We start from the raw sequence: 16,224 nt of genomic DNA, 5'->3' as shown, positions 1-16,224 counted from the left end.
TTAATTAATAAACATCAGTTCTGAGGACTGATGATGTTGGAAAAACCTAATGAAAAATGAGGTAAAGTAGATTCCTGATTATATGAGGGCAGATTAACCAGGTAGTTAACCAACCTGGATAATCAGGAGTCCACTTTACCTATAAAAGCAACTTCAATTATATTCTATTCAATTTATTAGAGATGATATATACACACACACACACTCATACAAACACATACACATGCTAGCAAGCATGCACACATACACTTTGTTACCCAATTAACAAGGACACACGTTTGGACATATTTATCTGTTTAACAATAAGATTTCAAAATATAAAGAATCATTATCCAGTTTGGTCTTTTCTTACACACACAGACAGTCACACAAGTAACCAGAAAAATTAATTAGTAAGCTCTCACATTGCACAATATGTTTAGAGGCAGGCTTTAGGGGGAGACAGGTTATTCAAAACATGTCAACACGAATAAAAATCACATGAATACAATCATATTTCAAGGTCACTTCTAGATATTTTGGTCTATTCACACACATTAGACAAGTTCTTTCAATATATCCATGTACTATTTTGACACTTTTAGTTTTAAACATACAATTCTCTTCCCCACTCTTTCTTTTTCTCTTAGTTTCCCTTTACAAAAGTCACGATTCGCGTTCATAATATTTTTATCTTTCAATCAACAACATTTACATAAAATATTTATGCATTACAAAATTTAAACTGTGGGAATATCATTTTAGAAATAAAATTATAATAATGGTTTCTACATTTACAATCATATATAGTTCTACTACGTCCTAGTCATCCTATAACACCCCCAGGTTGTATCCTCAAGAATAATGCAACATATATAAGCCTGAGTTCTACACGCAGAACAACGAAAAACACTTCATACAGATACAGGTCTAGAGAATTCTCCTTCCTCAGTTACGCCTAGCTCTTATTCCCTTTTTAAATTTACTACGAGATTCCGTTGCTTCCCTTCTGCACTCTGAGCAACTCTATGAAATTGGAGCAAAAGAAGGACAGTCAAACTTTTGGCAACACACATTAGTATCAACAGCACCTGTTCCACTTACGGCTTAGTGTGCAACATCCAAATTCCATGACCGCCCAATAAATTTAATTTACTTTAATAATAGTATTAAATGGCAATGTTAAAAATCTTGCAATAAGCACCATTTAAACAGTCTGGCTGTAATGGTGTTAAAAACATCAATTTTTGGCGAGTGTTTCTTCAAGATTAATGTTCATTTATTACAATAAAGAAGAGAGATTCCAATTTCTTTGATGGGCATGCAAATGGCAATGCTATGGATGCCAGAAGCCCACAGAAGACATTCTGAACACTTTCAACACAATTTTGACATCACGTGTGGGCTGCAGCAAATGAACATACGACGAGGCAACAGAAATTTTGGAAACGGAAGGGGGCGGGCTGTAAATTAGGAAGGACAATTTTCTTGATCTATGTCCACAAGTAGTTATATCATTGTTCTGGGACGTGGAACTCTTCCACCATTACATTACTGCCAGACCTTTTAGTTACACACTGCATACAGTCAGTGGTTTCAATACAAGAAAGTGAACACATGGAAATGTGAGACCATATCTTATAACCAAAAAGTTATCACATGCAAAAATACATGCGCTGTATGTTGATTTATTTTTTCTTGGTTTATTTAATTAAACTTTCTTAACCGCAAATGTTATGTAGCGTAGGATGGTAAGACGACTACAAATTATGAATGTGTAAGGAAGCAGTTATGGTTTGTTTTAAAGGGACTAAGAAAACCTCAAGTCACCTCCAGGCTAAAGTCTGAACTAGGTATCTCTCAAAAGTGACATCACTTCTGGACCTACCACAGGAATAAACATAGATGCTGAACAGTATTTGCCACATTACAAGAGAGAATACTTTGATTGGATCTCAGAGAAACTGGCAGTGAACTAGACTGAACTGGCTGAGGCTCGCTGTGATGCTAAATGAAGGTGAAAGACCTTTCGAATTGCATAAAAATTTCTTTGACATTTGTTCAAGGTACCATGGAAGAGATAGACCAATCCACTAACCTGAGGTCCCAGGTTCAAATTTTGACCTGAAGACTGACTATTCTGACAGGTGTTTGTCAGTCTCTCCAGGAAGATGACAGGAGAGAACCTTAAATTAAGCCACAACCACTTCCATATGATTTCCAATTCACCAATCTTCCAAACATTCAACCATACATAGTCTCAGATAGTTAATGTTGTATGGTAATCACAAATTAAAATAACATGACACTTTGCTGAAATTGCTAGGTACATAAAGATATGATAGGTACAGACATCCTAAACATATTCATATTCAAAAACATTTTAAAATGTAAATATTTATCATGTTAGTGATTCTGATACTGAAGCACATATGAAGAATGCAATGTTAGATTCTTTTTTTTACTTTCTGTTTTACAGTGATGTAACTGAACCAGCAAGACAAGTTTCTTCACATATGTTCACAGATTGCAAAATCATGAAAAAGGATTTGATTTTCAGCATCTTAGACACTTCAACAGAACAGCTTGACAAATCTTGCATACACGATGCTACATCCTAGAAGACAGCCATCTTCGAACACACCGCCGTGAAAACCTCAAATCCTACTCATTTGATTTATCTTCAGCATACTCTGAAGCAAACGCTGTACCGAAATGTCCTTTCCACACTGAATACCCTTTGTACATTTTGGAACAGTCACATACAAATCATACCCAAAATTGAAAGTAGCAGTCGACTGTTTATGAAAGCTTCCACTATAAATTCTTGCTTCAGAACTGCAGACCTGACACTGTCTTTACCACCAGTACATACTGTCGTACTCACTGCACAACTAATCACAATCATATGCTGAAAAGTGTTATTGGACAGGTCAGGTTTGAAGAAAGACACATCCAGTAGGTTTTAATTTGTGTCTAAACTGTACTTTCGTGGTCAAGTTTCAATGAAAAAATGAAGTGGCAAATTCAATGTGATGCTTACAATCACATGAGCTTTTATCACAGGTGCAACATGTCCAAGTCCAAATGACATTTATCATGTTCATAAACTTACAAAGTAAGCCTGAATTACATTCTTTTCGAGTGTCACAACAAATCTTTTCTTTCTGTAACACTCGACAGTAACTCACTGCAATTTGCCAACAAACAACACCTACAAATACATTAGGCAAAGCTCATTATACTTTGCGAGATTGTACTTACGTTTCGATACGTGCTTTCTCAACGTTGTGCCAAATAAATGCATCCCCCCCCCTCCCCCACCTATACCTTCGAATCACTCAAGACTCTGGCACCAAACAGTATGAAAATAAATATGATTGAGGATAAAAGTTATGTTTCAAAGCAAATAAGGACTTTGTACTTTACGCTCATGGGCTTCTATCCGCCATCTTCCCAACCACAAACAATGAGTCTGATGCAACAAAAACAGACTTTTTGCCTAACAAACCAGTGCTCAGTTGCCCTGTGTCTCAAACAAATCCTAAGCCATTTCCGACAACATAAAATGTTACACGTTTGTAAGGCATATTTATTATTTACAGACATCAATGCATGAAAACGCAAGTCTAAGTTACTTACAAAATAGGACATAGAAGCTCTCTGGTACACATCTATGCCATTTACCAAATAATAATAATAATAATAGTAATAGTAATAATAATAATACATGCTTCAAAATTTGATAGAGAAATCCTTCCACTACACAAATTTCATAAACATTTTTCTGCATGCTACACCCTTCCAATTAAAAATTTCAAAAAAAAGCTTCTAATTATACAAAATGAAACAATTTTCTCTGAGTAACCAACAAAAAGTTGTAAACTTTCTGCGTGCTTCAGTATCAATTTCTAAATAAAACATCGCTGTGTGAATTTTGTGCGGTACACCATCAAGCGAGTCAGAAATTTGTAAAATTTTCGTACAGCGACGTCTTCTACATCGTGAGGCATTCTTCAGCTTGCAACGATCGGAAATCACGATAAAACCGTTTGGTATTTTAATGTAAACATCACGGACAACTGATTACCAATCCAACCCTCGTATGATCCGAAGATTTGCAGCGATTAGATGGTGTGAGGAACGCAACGTCCACACACCACATTGTGGCAGTACGTACTGATATAAGGCCTTGCCTCTTTGCTGTACATATAAAATCATGTGTGAATAACATCCAAATGGAATTCAATAATTAGCCACTTCTAATATGGCAAATGTTAATAAATAATAAGGTATTGCAACATGCTACGTAACGAATTTATGTGTGAGAAGTTAAAAAAAATAATTCTAATAACAATACATCTTGCCTATTAATATATTCACTTCTTTCTTGGTATTCATATATATGTTTTACCCTTAAAAACATGCTAACTCTTAGATTTTGGAGCGCTTGCTACGACTTTTGTGACTGCGTCTCGGTTTCTTTGTCTCCTGGAAAGGACCACTTCCAGAAACAACTCCTTTAAAGCTACGTAATACTTCATCACTAGCTTTTCTCTTCGAAGCTACACCATTTGCTTTGGCAGGTACCTGAGTGGCCACTGCTGACGGTGGTTGTGGCCACTCCTCCTCTTTCACTGATGTCACTGTTGCTGGAGCAATAATTTCTTCTTCTTTCTTAATTGAGGAATCCCAGATCTGTTGCTGAATAGCCCAAGCCATGTCACTGTTACTGGTTCCTGCGATTGGCACAAAATCAATACATTCGTCTGCTTCTGCTGCAAACTCGAGGCCTAACCCCTCTGGCACGACACCCTGGTTGGCGAGGGCCATCAGGTCTTCTGAAGCAACAGGAGCCATCACTTTTCCACAAGAAACACATAATGTAGGATTGGCCGGAGACTTTGATCGCCAATACTGTAGCTCTGTCTTGCACTTGTTCAGTTCCTAGAGAAAAGCAAAGTAAGTAAACAGTACTTACAGTTTCTTCTGGTATTAGCTTGAAAGAGGCCAACAAAATTTTTGTTATCATAACCTAATGTTAACAACACAAAAGGCTATCAATCAAAACAACTGTGAACCAGTTCAATGAAATTCACTTAATAACGAAATTCAACGTAATACATCATCCTTAAGTGGTACAGTAATTAGACTGGCAAAGAAATTTATGAGTTTATTCTCCTTTTTCCAGTTTTAACAATGTTTATACATTTTCCGGTACCCTTTTACGGGTCCCCAACTTTTTTTTAGTTGGCTTGATCTATGGACATTCGGTAGGACTCCTTGGACGAGGGATCGGCCCGTCGCAAGGCCTCTACCTGTACACAGGACAGCACAACACAGAAAAACGCGGACAAACATCCATGGCTTGAGTGGGATTTGAACCCACGGTCCACGCAACCAAGCGGCACAAGGCCCACGCCTCAGACCGCGCGGCCACTGCGGACCCCCCATTTATGAGTTTATGAAAAATAAATATTAAACACCACATTCACAAAAGCCAGCCAATTTACCTAATCCTAAGCTACCATGAAACCTTCAAGATCCATTTTAATACGATCCTGCCATCTACATCTTTGTCTACTTAGAGATTTCTTCACCCAAGGTCCTCTAGCAAAAATTCTGAAGCATTACTTCTTCAATCCTATTTGTTCCGAAAGAATCTATCTCCATAAAACAAAATTTAAAATCATCTGGGCATAAAGTCTTCATCTCCTATGTTGCCACAAGAGCATACATCTAAATTTGAATTGTGAATAAATCTAGTTGTTTCTATGAGCTATAATTTGAAAATATCTACATACAAAAATTATCTAAAATTTGGGCTCTTCACAGATTCAGACTATCCATTACACCAAACAGCCCAAGCCTGTGAGGTTTTATTTCAATTCTGCTAGCCACAAATTGCCTTCAGAGAAAATGATGGACAGTTTGTTATGATATACTATATTGTAAAAATTTGGAATTCTGCCTTGCTTGGTTATAATTTTACACCCATCTGAACATTTTTATATATTTTGACATTTTACATAATTTTAGAGCTATCTTGTTAAGTTTGTGAGGTTACCAGTTTTTGTGAAACTAATGAAAAGAAATAAGAAGGCAGAATTCTTTAATAACGCCGCTCAATGACCGAGTTTGCTATAAATATGCGCGTTTCTTTCTGTTGCTACTAATCGCACACTTTAATTCTGTTTCCTTGTTGGCCACGTGCACTCACCTGCAGCAAGGTGCTAAACTTGCGAGACGTCTCCTCATTTTTCTTGTCGGTCTCGTCCATCCGGCTCGCATATTCCAAGATCTGCTTCTGCTGCTCTGCAATCTTTCCCTTGCAATTTCGCAGGTCACGGCGCATAAGCGTTAGTTGGTTGTTATATCTGCGGATATATTCAACTATGTTCAACGTGCACTTTAAATATTTACTTATAATGCCACGGTGTTTCAATAAATTGGTCATTACGTATAACCCTGCAGGCCACAAATCAATATGAAAGTGAGCCCTTCACTTTTATTATCTTTACAGCAGTATGAATTGTACTTGTATAATATGAATTGTATTGTAATGACTAATTCCACATCCTATCGTCATCTAACTTATAGATCCATGAAATGTAATTTTTTTTGTATCCAGTACGCACCATTCAGAATGGTGTGCATTGGTGGTTAGCAGGATTCACGGCCCCTCAGTACATGCGCTCGATCGGGACCGCGACATTTAACGTTCCTGCTGTGACCCCATTTTAGCGAGATAATGATGAGAGTGGAGTAACTGTTGGGATGCCACGGAGAAACTGGGGAAAACTCCATTATGCCTAGACCAACGGCCTTGTCAAACGCAAGTTGTAAATCTGAGCACTGTCGGGAATCAAACCCGGGACCCCAGTATTACAAGCCCAGCGTTCAGACTGCTAGACCACCATGGCGGTTATGAAATGCAATAATATGCATGTATGCACAGACATATGGTAACTGAGATGCATTTTAAACTTGCATATGCATAAAGTAATATACATATAACGAAGTTACTTCTGTGGCGGAAAGCTTAACCAAAGAAACTTATCTTGACAAGCAATAATTTTCTTTTCATTTGCCTTATAACTTTCCACTGACAGGATTATCACATTTAACCAGGAATAGAAATTCGCCCTCAGTGGACTAGTGGTTATCGTGCTTGCCACTGGACCCCAAGGTTCGTGGGTTCAAATCCAGCTGACGTCGATGAATTTTTAAGGGTGATAAAATCCATAGCACAACTTCCTTCAGAGGGGAAGTAAAGCCGGCTGTCCCATGTCATAGATTTACGGCTCGTAAAAGAACGTTACAAGCATGAACAAGACGTTTCGAAAGAAAGAGTCAGCGGCCATTTCTCACCCGTATCTCCTGATTCACTACTAGATGGCTCTAGCAGTCAAATCAGGATTGAGTAGAAATTGTGCAGAGGTAGTGAGCTGGTCACTCACTACTCACAAACGCACACTTTGAAGACTAGGAAACCTCCGAAAAGGAGGCGGCGAAAACCCACAACCAGGTTGTAGAGCCAAGAAAGAAGAAGAACCAGGAACAGAAAGCAATAACAAATACACCTTTTCATTCCTTGCTTTATCTTGCGAATGCGCTTCCGTAGCACCATGTTTGACTGGGGTAAGGGTTCTGGTGCTTGTTCCTCAATGTCATTAGCAAGGTTCGGCGACTCGTCTCCCTTGTTGGTGCTAGTGCGAGATGGAGAATCCAGGCTCAGATATGGTTTTGGGGTGGAGGACGCTGTAAACAATTAACACAATGACAACCAAATCCGTTTAAAATTCAAAATAAACATTACTACCAACAAACAAAAATGAAACCACAAGAAAATCACAATTTTTTTTAAATAAATAATTCAGTGTGATACCGACAGTCTTCCAGATCACGTCGAATGGTCACAGGAAGCCATATGTGAACATCAGGGAAGGACTTTGATGAAAGCAAGAGGAACTTAACATTAAAAACAAGAAAAAATCAATAACTGTAAAGTATCTCATGACACACAACTGAACTGCTTAACATGATGAAATCCGACTGACATTCAACTGGTTCTTAAACTAGTAATTTCATAAATAATTAATTACTTGTCCCTGCCAAGTGGTAACACTCACTTGCAAACGTTCCAGTGAAGTCCAAGAAGTCGGTACTAAAATATGCAATCTCTGGTAACGTGGGCTCAATGTGTTCCTTGAAGTATTCCATTGCCATGGTGGACAGGTCAAATAGCTCGTCGGTCACTTTGTATGGGCGCGACAACTTCTGTGTCACTTTGATGTAGTGAAGAATTCGAAACACCTCATCCAGGATCTGAAACGCAGAATATTATTTTCATGACAACTCATAGGGCCTTTTGGGTTGTAATGCCACGTGAACTTGTAAGTATATACCAACATTTTAGAGGAAAACATTGCCACCGTCTTCAGACCAACAAAAATTGTACTTAAGCGGCGATACGTTCCAGCTTACTTTGAATTCCTTCAGCCGTCCCTCATTTTTGTGTTGTTCTCGCCTTCCTTTTTTTCTTCCTCCATCTTCACAGTCAGGTTTTCCGTAACAGAACCTTTTTCACATTTTAGACGTCTTCCCAAGCGCAATCTTATAGATATAGATTCAGACGATTCTCGAAACTAACGACAGTTTGAAAATAAATTTTTGATACCAATATTCATGTAAGTATTTTCACAATTCTTTCTTCCCATCAGCGTAACATACCAAAAATATCCAATATACACATAAGAAAGAAGCGATCATCCTACACAACCCTCTCCACACCTTCATCCATAGGACGAAACAAACGAACCTCTCCTGCGAAGAAGCAGCAATGCTTGCGTTCGATGTGCTTGCCAAACGTCATCTGTAATAGTGTGAGCCGCATGTGGAGTGTCTCTACGATGTCGGATTCGCAGGCCAGCGGGTGGTTGCGCCTGGCAGATTCACGGCGTGGCATCTTAGCTTTGATACCCTGGAACCGCTGCAACATTTGAGCCTGGAGACGCTGGAAAGTTGAGTTCAGGATGGTGCAACAGATCCCATCCATTTTACGACAAACCTGTGACATAACATGTGCCTTCATGGAGACTGACTCTATTCATTGTGACCACCACAAAAACTAGGCATATGCCACGAGTTTTCAGCATGTTATTAACCTTCAAAAAACAATTCCCAATGTTTTACTGGTCTCCAATATATAAGAAGTCCAAACATAACCTCGCTGAGAGAGTTGAATATAAAACCTTTCCAAGAAAATTTCAATTTTCACCTTTATGCAATGTTGTTAATTAGAAGCTATAAGGGTCATGAACAGACAATATGTAAGTAGGATGAAAACATTTATAAATACAAAAATAAAAAATTTCAATTCAGGCACCAGTGGAATGAGGAAGAACATGGTTACGGCATTATTACGAGGCGCGTCCTCAAAGCAAGTTTCCCACTCATCCCACAGCTAGCAAACCTTATATTGCACGAAGCGACTGTGCGTACGTGATAGAGCAATGACGTAGCATGGCGCATGCACTAACGGCACCTCCCGCGTTCTCACAGTAGCATCGTTGCAGCTGTTGAAGATGGAGGTTCTTATTCCAGCTCCCGCCGACTGTGAAGTGCGGTCAGTGATAACGCTAGGCCGCACACGGCTCGACGGACAGCAAGTCTCCTGCAGGAGTTCAGCTGGGAGGTGTTTAATCATTCACCCTACAGCCCGGACCTCACTCCCAGTGATTTCCATCTTTTCCTACACCTCAAGAAATTCCTGTCCGGTCAGCGTCAGCGTTTTGAGAATGACAGAGAGGCGGAGATGGTTGTCACACAGTGGTTCCAATCCCAGGCGGCAGACTTCTACGACACAGGTATTCAAAAGTTGGTCCCACGGTATGACAAATGTCTCAATTCCGGTGGCGAATATGTTGAAAAATAGCTGGACACTTGCTGTATCTGTTGCAATAAATATTTCCATGAAATTGTGTTTTGTTTCTGTAAACGGCCCCAGGGAAACTTACTTTGTGGACGCGCCTCGTATATTTGACACTGCACACAGCCAAAGATATATTTGACAATTTTTTGGACGTTCAAAGATAGCTGTCTACGTTTTGGATTTGTGTGTGTCCGTCTTCAGATGACTGGCTGGTCGACATACTGATACATTTCTGATAATCTTAAAATAAAAAAAAAAAAGCTAGAAAATCTGTCTCTATAATGACAAAGCAGTTAATGAGAGAACTGAACAAAGGAGAGAAATCAGAGTCAACTCACAAAACATCATATATACCAGAACACGTCAGACAATGTCCAACACAGATAAAATAACCACTGCCTCAAAATTGTAGACAATCGTGAAAAGACAGCGTTCTATACAATACTTTTCAAACTAAAAGATTTGAACAACCATTTTCTATGTATAAATATATACCATGCCACAAATATGAATCCCTATGTTTATTTATGCACCACACCATGATGATGTATGGGGGAGTTGAGGTACAGGTCCACATATTCTTATCTCTGGACTAGATAAAGGTGAGTGGTCAATTTCATGCTCCAACCACTTCACCCCTGAGGAAACAAACATGGAACCCACTGTACAGGTTAGGTTGGCCCCTCAGCCAACTTGTACCTAAAAAATCGTTGCCCGTGCCAAGTACTGAACCCTAATCATCCATCGGGTTGTTAGTCAATATACTGACTGTGATGTCGAACCCATCTCTGGGTGGTACGAAGGAAAATTATTTTCAATAGACAACGAAACTTTATATCCTCTTTGCAAACGCACAGGCCACACTTGCACCTTTCTCATTAATGCCAAAACACTGGACACAAAAATTTACATAATAATCCAGGGTCACTATAACAAAGAGGATTTACAGGATAAAATACCTGGAAGATTGCAGTTTTATCATAAAGGAGAGCCATGTTGATGAACTATGTAAATTGACTAATAAAAGATCAACTCCCTCAGATAGTCATAAAATTTTACCACCTTTTGTGGAACTCCAAGGTTTATTGGTGTATTCATTCCTGTCCACAGCCAGATTAATCTAATCCATACACTCAAAACCAACAATCCATTTTAATATAATATTCTCGTATTTGCCCGTCTCCCCCAAGTGGTGTGTCCTTCAGCTCATCTGACTAAAACTTTGTATGCATTTCTGAATTCGTATGCACGCTACATAGCCTGTTGATTTCATTCTCCTTTATTTTATTATACTAGTATTTGGTAGTGGGAACAAATTATGAAGTTCATTATGCAGATTTTTGCTGCACTTTCTTACTTCCTTCAGGTCAAAATATTCTTCTTGTTACCCCACCTCAAGTGCCCTCTCTCAGGGTGAGAGACTACACTTTGCACTCATAGGAAACTAGTAAATTAATAATTTGTGTAGATAGCAAAAACAAAATATTTTGAACTGCATGGCAACAACAATTCCTTGAATGTAAATCCACTCTTCATTTCTCTGTGATTAATTATGATTTGATAATTGTCATTCCCATAAATTTAAACTTGTCACATTTTTAAGTACTTTTTAGCTGACACTGAACATTTACAACAACAGCATGATTCATTAAAGAACAAATCTCTCAAACAAAAGTCACTGGCAAGACCTAATCTTCCATATGGATCAAAAGACTGGATAGGAAGACAAATTTATTCAACTGAAGCTACTGCAAAACACTGTGAGAAGTGTAAATATATTTTAAAGGATGTACAAGTTAATAATATTGGATACAATTTTAGATTACAGAAATCATTCAATGATTACATGTGAGTAATGGATGTTTCCACACAACCCATGTTCTATGTTGCAGGTCATGATGCATTAGACTAAAAGATGGTCCAAACGGCCCTTGTGGTAGTTCCATAACAGTGTTATGTTACATCAGATTACACCATTTCCGATAAAATGTGTTAGCACAGATGTTATTCTCAATTTGCATGAAATTAGGTTAGGTTAATCCAGTTCATCAAATATTCATGGATATGATAGTTTGCAGACATGTAAATTGGTTTCTTCCAAGGATGTGGAAGGAAAGTCATGGCCTAATTTAAGCTTCTATCCTGGCACTTGCCTGGAGGGAATGAGGAAAACCACAAGAAACCCAGTCAGGATAGCCAGTCTCCAGGATGAGATATGAACCTGAGACCTCCCAAATATAAAGCAGGAGTGTTAACCACTAAACCACAACATTCGGTCAAAGAGGAAGAAGGGAGATGGAAAGGTGTGGGAGAAGCCACCAGATTTCCAGCTTCCCAATCTTATGCATCGAGTTTCACGCAACTAGGTTTACCAGAATATACAGCATGCACAAATTATTTTAAAATGTAAGGTTATTCCTCTGTTAATGTTTATGGCTTCCAACTTTTATGGAATCTCTCAATGTTCTCAGAAAACAATGGTACTTACCTCAGTCACATTTAATCTTCCAGCGTCTAGATTGATTCGTGAGCAACTGGTATCTACTCACAAAGTATAAAATACACAAATATGGTTACACCAACAGGCAATTCAACAGCATACACAAAATATGAGCGTAAATCGAAATCTCACCGGACGTAAATAAGCAATAGTTCTGTATGATAGGCTTCCCAGAATCTTCAGCATAATTTCTGGTGGCAGATCCATCAAGTTTATGGCTTGTGTAGGCAAAACTTCTGCAACGTGTGATGATGTGCTCGATTCTGGTAAGGAAGGAGCTGGGGCATTATTGTGGCGTAAAGTTCTCGAGGGACCTGCCTCAGAAACAACAGCTGTATTTTCCCCACCACCCCCAACATTGCTGGACTGTCGAGTTGAAACCATGGTCCCAGAGAATTTATATCTTGTTCTGTAGTACAATCTGCAAAAAATACGAGTACGGCAAATAATTTCAGTTGCACCAATTTTTTGTTTTCTTCAAAGAACTGCCATTAAACAAAAATTAGGTCTGCTTAAAATTAATTAACCTATTTTTAAAAAATATCATTATGGACACATTTAACCATACTTCAGCTCCATGTTACTAACGCTAAGAAATCAATCAAAGTAATGAAAAATTAAACTATTCTCAACCTACGCCACGGAAGTAAAGCTTTGCTACATCAAAAAAATGGATGATCATACCCCAACAGAGTTGAGTCTTCAGCACATTTGCGATTCTGAATAAAACAGCATTTTGCTCAAAAGCGTATTTTTTTCCTATGTTTTCCACTTAGCTGATTAATTCTTCTCGTATTCGGATGTGAATTTCACCCCTCAAGGTTTGTGCTATTCACAAAGAAAAATTGAAATATGCAGTAGAAAGTTCACCTTCCCTAGAGTTTCCAAAAGCAAAGAACTTCGACTAACTCCACAGGATCGAAGAGCGCACACTCGAACTCGCTAAATCTTATTGAGAGCTAGCGACGTGCCGTGGTGAATGCGTCAATTATGTTGAACGTTAACAATGGACAACAAAACGACGGCCTTTTTTAAACTTATTGTAAGTTCGAGACAAAAGATAAAGTAGCAAGAATTACGAACATTTGAATACGGGAGTCAGTTTTATAGGCAATACTACAAAGTGTTACTTTCAGATACATTATAAGGATCTCCGAATAAATATTACATAATATGAAAGACCGCCCCTTCATTCCCCTTTCTTTCTTTTTCTCCGTATCTTCATTGGGGCAATACTTTAAAATAGGCTAGTATTCTCACTTCTATAACCTCCACATAATCAATGTCTTCATAAGCCCACAAAATTTGCGAGACATAAAACTGTAAATGTAAAGGTGGATTCCATCAGTAATTTTCTATGACTCATTGTGTCTATTCTGAGAGGTAGTCCTCGGTCCAAATCCTGACCGGGTACCGGCTAACTTGATTTTCCTCAGTCTCCATACTGAACTGCCGAGATTATCAGGTAAACTATACAACTGCCACAAAACCCAAACACCACGCCAAGAAGACAAAGAAGTCTGCCACAATCGTAACCTCGGAATCAGTACTAGATGGCGCAGTGGTCGACTTCTCGTGTCCTGGAGATGGGTTTGAAATAGAGCCAATTGGATTCTGAGCTGTGTGGGCTCCAAAAAAACGACGTGTAATCCTCGGTTTTGCTGTGGACAAGGCAATGGCAACGAATTCCGTTCTTCACGCTCTGGCGCGAGCAGTGAACAAAGAAAACTGTATGGGGCCGTCCATGTCTGTCTGTGTGACGTGTTTCCTGAGAACTAGGTTAGGTTATATTTTATATATATATATATATAAATCGTAATAAGTAAAGTTGAGTTTTCGTAATTGCCCGTGTTATGGCGTGAAACGCGTTATGTATTCTTCACGGGCTAAATTGTTCGACGTTGACAACGTTGTAAAAATGTATACAGAAGCCCTTTAAGGCGCATATATTTTTATACTCGACGGTACTTTCTACCACGTGTCCACATTGGTGTGCCGCGTTCAGTCACAAAGCCTCGCAGGTGATATGCATGGCCGGTTTAACTTTCGCCTCACTGCGTTTTACTTGTTCGACCAGACGCCCAGCGGCGTGAAATGAACGTTATGAAAGTTATTTATTTAGGTAAAAACTTAATTCTTCTACGTCACAGATAATCGTATAATTAATTAATCAGGATGGTATTTATTTGTTATAAATTGCATCTAAGGAAATTAAAACAAAATACAGAGGAAAATGTTCACGCAAATCATGAATAAAATGGCGGAAAGCTGATAAGGATAAACTTTATATTTTAAACAATTTTCGGATGATATATAACACAAAAATGTTATGGTATATTTGACATACAGCTGAGATAAAAGAAGCCAGAAACAACTGAATTTAAAAAAAAAGCCGAACGAGTTACGCTGAAATGTTTGCCGAAACGTCGATAACTTTCAACATTCATCCCCGAAACTATAAATTACATTCCTGCAGACTATTTTAAAATAACCACCACGTTACTTTTTATACTCATAATTTTACCTAATGACGTTTCGGCAGGACCAGTATTTCATTTTACAAAGTCTTCTGCCGTAAACCAACAATCACTAAACAAAAACAACAGCGCGCTTCTCCCCGTTTCATTTACGATAGGATATGCATAACGCCTGCCAAGGTATGTTTAGACTACAAGCCACAATGCAGTGTTGGATAAGTTGCCGCATCAGAACGGCGAACCAATTATTTCACGCTGGAGAATTACGTACCATACAATATTGAACACAGTGAATACGTAACAAATATAATGAACGGTTATGGAAAACCAATGAAGCAGAATGAAAATGAAAGAAGTAAAGAATCTCATTAATAATCGCGAGGCACGACTGTAGAAGCGCACGCTTATCGATTTATATAATAACTACTACAGTACCCATCAAGAACGATTTATTTATTTTTTTTATTTAGTGTTCTGTCTGACGACAGGTCCATATGAACAGGATCCTTCCATCCTTTTCTCGGACTGGGACCTGTTCATATACGTTCTTGGCAGATGATCCAGAAGTGGTTTGCCATTGCCTTCTTCTGTGTGTGAATGGAGTAATTGTTGGGATGACACGGAGAAACCGGGGAAGCCCCCGGAGGAAAACTCCGTGTTGCCTAGACCACGGCCTTGCCCAACACAAGTTATAAATTCGGGCACCGCCGGGAATCGAACCCGAGACCCCAGGATTACAAGGCCAGCGTTCTAACCGCTAGACCAAACTGAAACCAGTACTTATTTATGCTTAATTAAATAATATAATACAATTTAATGTAGAGTTAAAAGAAAAGATCATCATTAAACGTTCCAGCACTTGTAAATTATATACATACACACGTGTGTGTCTTCAGTGTTAAGGAATAATGCAGCTAGACAGCTTTCCCTTCTTAAATAAAAGAAACAGGCTTATGAAACCACTGTACTATATCTATATATGTCACTCTATATATATTTCAGCCCGGTGACCGAATTTCATGAAACTTGATATCAGAGACTATTCCAACATCACACTTTTTAATGTCATACAGTCCATAACAACATGATGGATTCACGAATTTCTGAGCTGGGTGTGCAATTAGCATCACTAAGAACTGAGTTCTGATATGATGCAGGGTAATAGATATTCGAAAAAAATATGTAAATTTTGCTTGAATTGCTTCTTTGTAGAATGTAAAATAATAACTTGGTAACAGAGATGAATTCTTCCTTAACTGTCAGTCTGACAGCTAATACTAATGAAGTGTTTGAGACGGGAGAGCCGAAACCGGTAGACAATGAAAATTACGCAT

General features: G+C 38.5%; 1 protein-coding gene across 1 annotated transcript; it reads right to left on the bottom strand.

Annotated features, from left to right (window-relative positions):
• Positions 1 to 157: 157 nt before the first annotated feature.
• LOC110829547 (F-box protein dampened) lies at positions 158 to 13,323 on the bottom strand. Its single transcript, XM_087346221.1, has 7 exons — positions 13,098 to 13,323; positions 12,546 to 12,834; positions 8,801 to 9,049; positions 8,112 to 8,307; positions 7,563 to 7,740; positions 6,200 to 6,356; positions 158 to 4,926 (listed from the first exon to the last, which is right to left on the bottom strand). Exons 2-7 carry the CDS (start codon positions 12,795 to 12,797, stop codon positions 4,414 to 4,416), a joined length of 1,545 nt encoding a protein of 514 aa, XP_087202347.1. The 5' UTR covers positions 12,798 to 12,834; positions 13,098 to 13,323; the 3' UTR covers positions 158 to 4,413.
• Between the last annotated feature and the right edge of the window lie 2,901 nt (positions 13,324 to 16,224).

This window comes from Zootermopsis nevadensis, unplaced genomic scaffold (assembly GCF_977971745.1).
Source record: "Zootermopsis nevadensis isolate Lab colony 2312 unplaced genomic scaffold, Znev_1.0 Znev_ptg000010l, whole genome shotgun sequence".
In the NCBI taxonomy this organism is placed as follows: Eukaryota; Metazoa; Arthropoda; class Insecta; order Blattodea; family Termopsidae; genus Zootermopsis; species Zootermopsis nevadensis.
Note: the sequence above shows the minus strand (reverse complement) of the source record. Positions and strands in the feature narration are given on the sequence as shown.

Coding starts and splice junctions, on each gene's coding strand:
- LOC110829547 (XM_087346221.1), bottom strand. CDS start 12,797: ATGGTTTCAACTCGACAGTCCAGCAATGTTGGGGGTGGTGGGGAAAAT. Junction 9,050..12,545: donor CTATTGCTTATTTACGTCCG/GTGAGATTTCGA, acceptor GTTATGTCACAG/GTTTGTCGTAAAATGGATGG. Junction 4,927..6,199: donor AGTTTAGCACCTTGCTGCAG/GTGAGTGCACGT, acceptor GCTTTTCTCTAG/GAACTGAACAAGTGCAAGAC.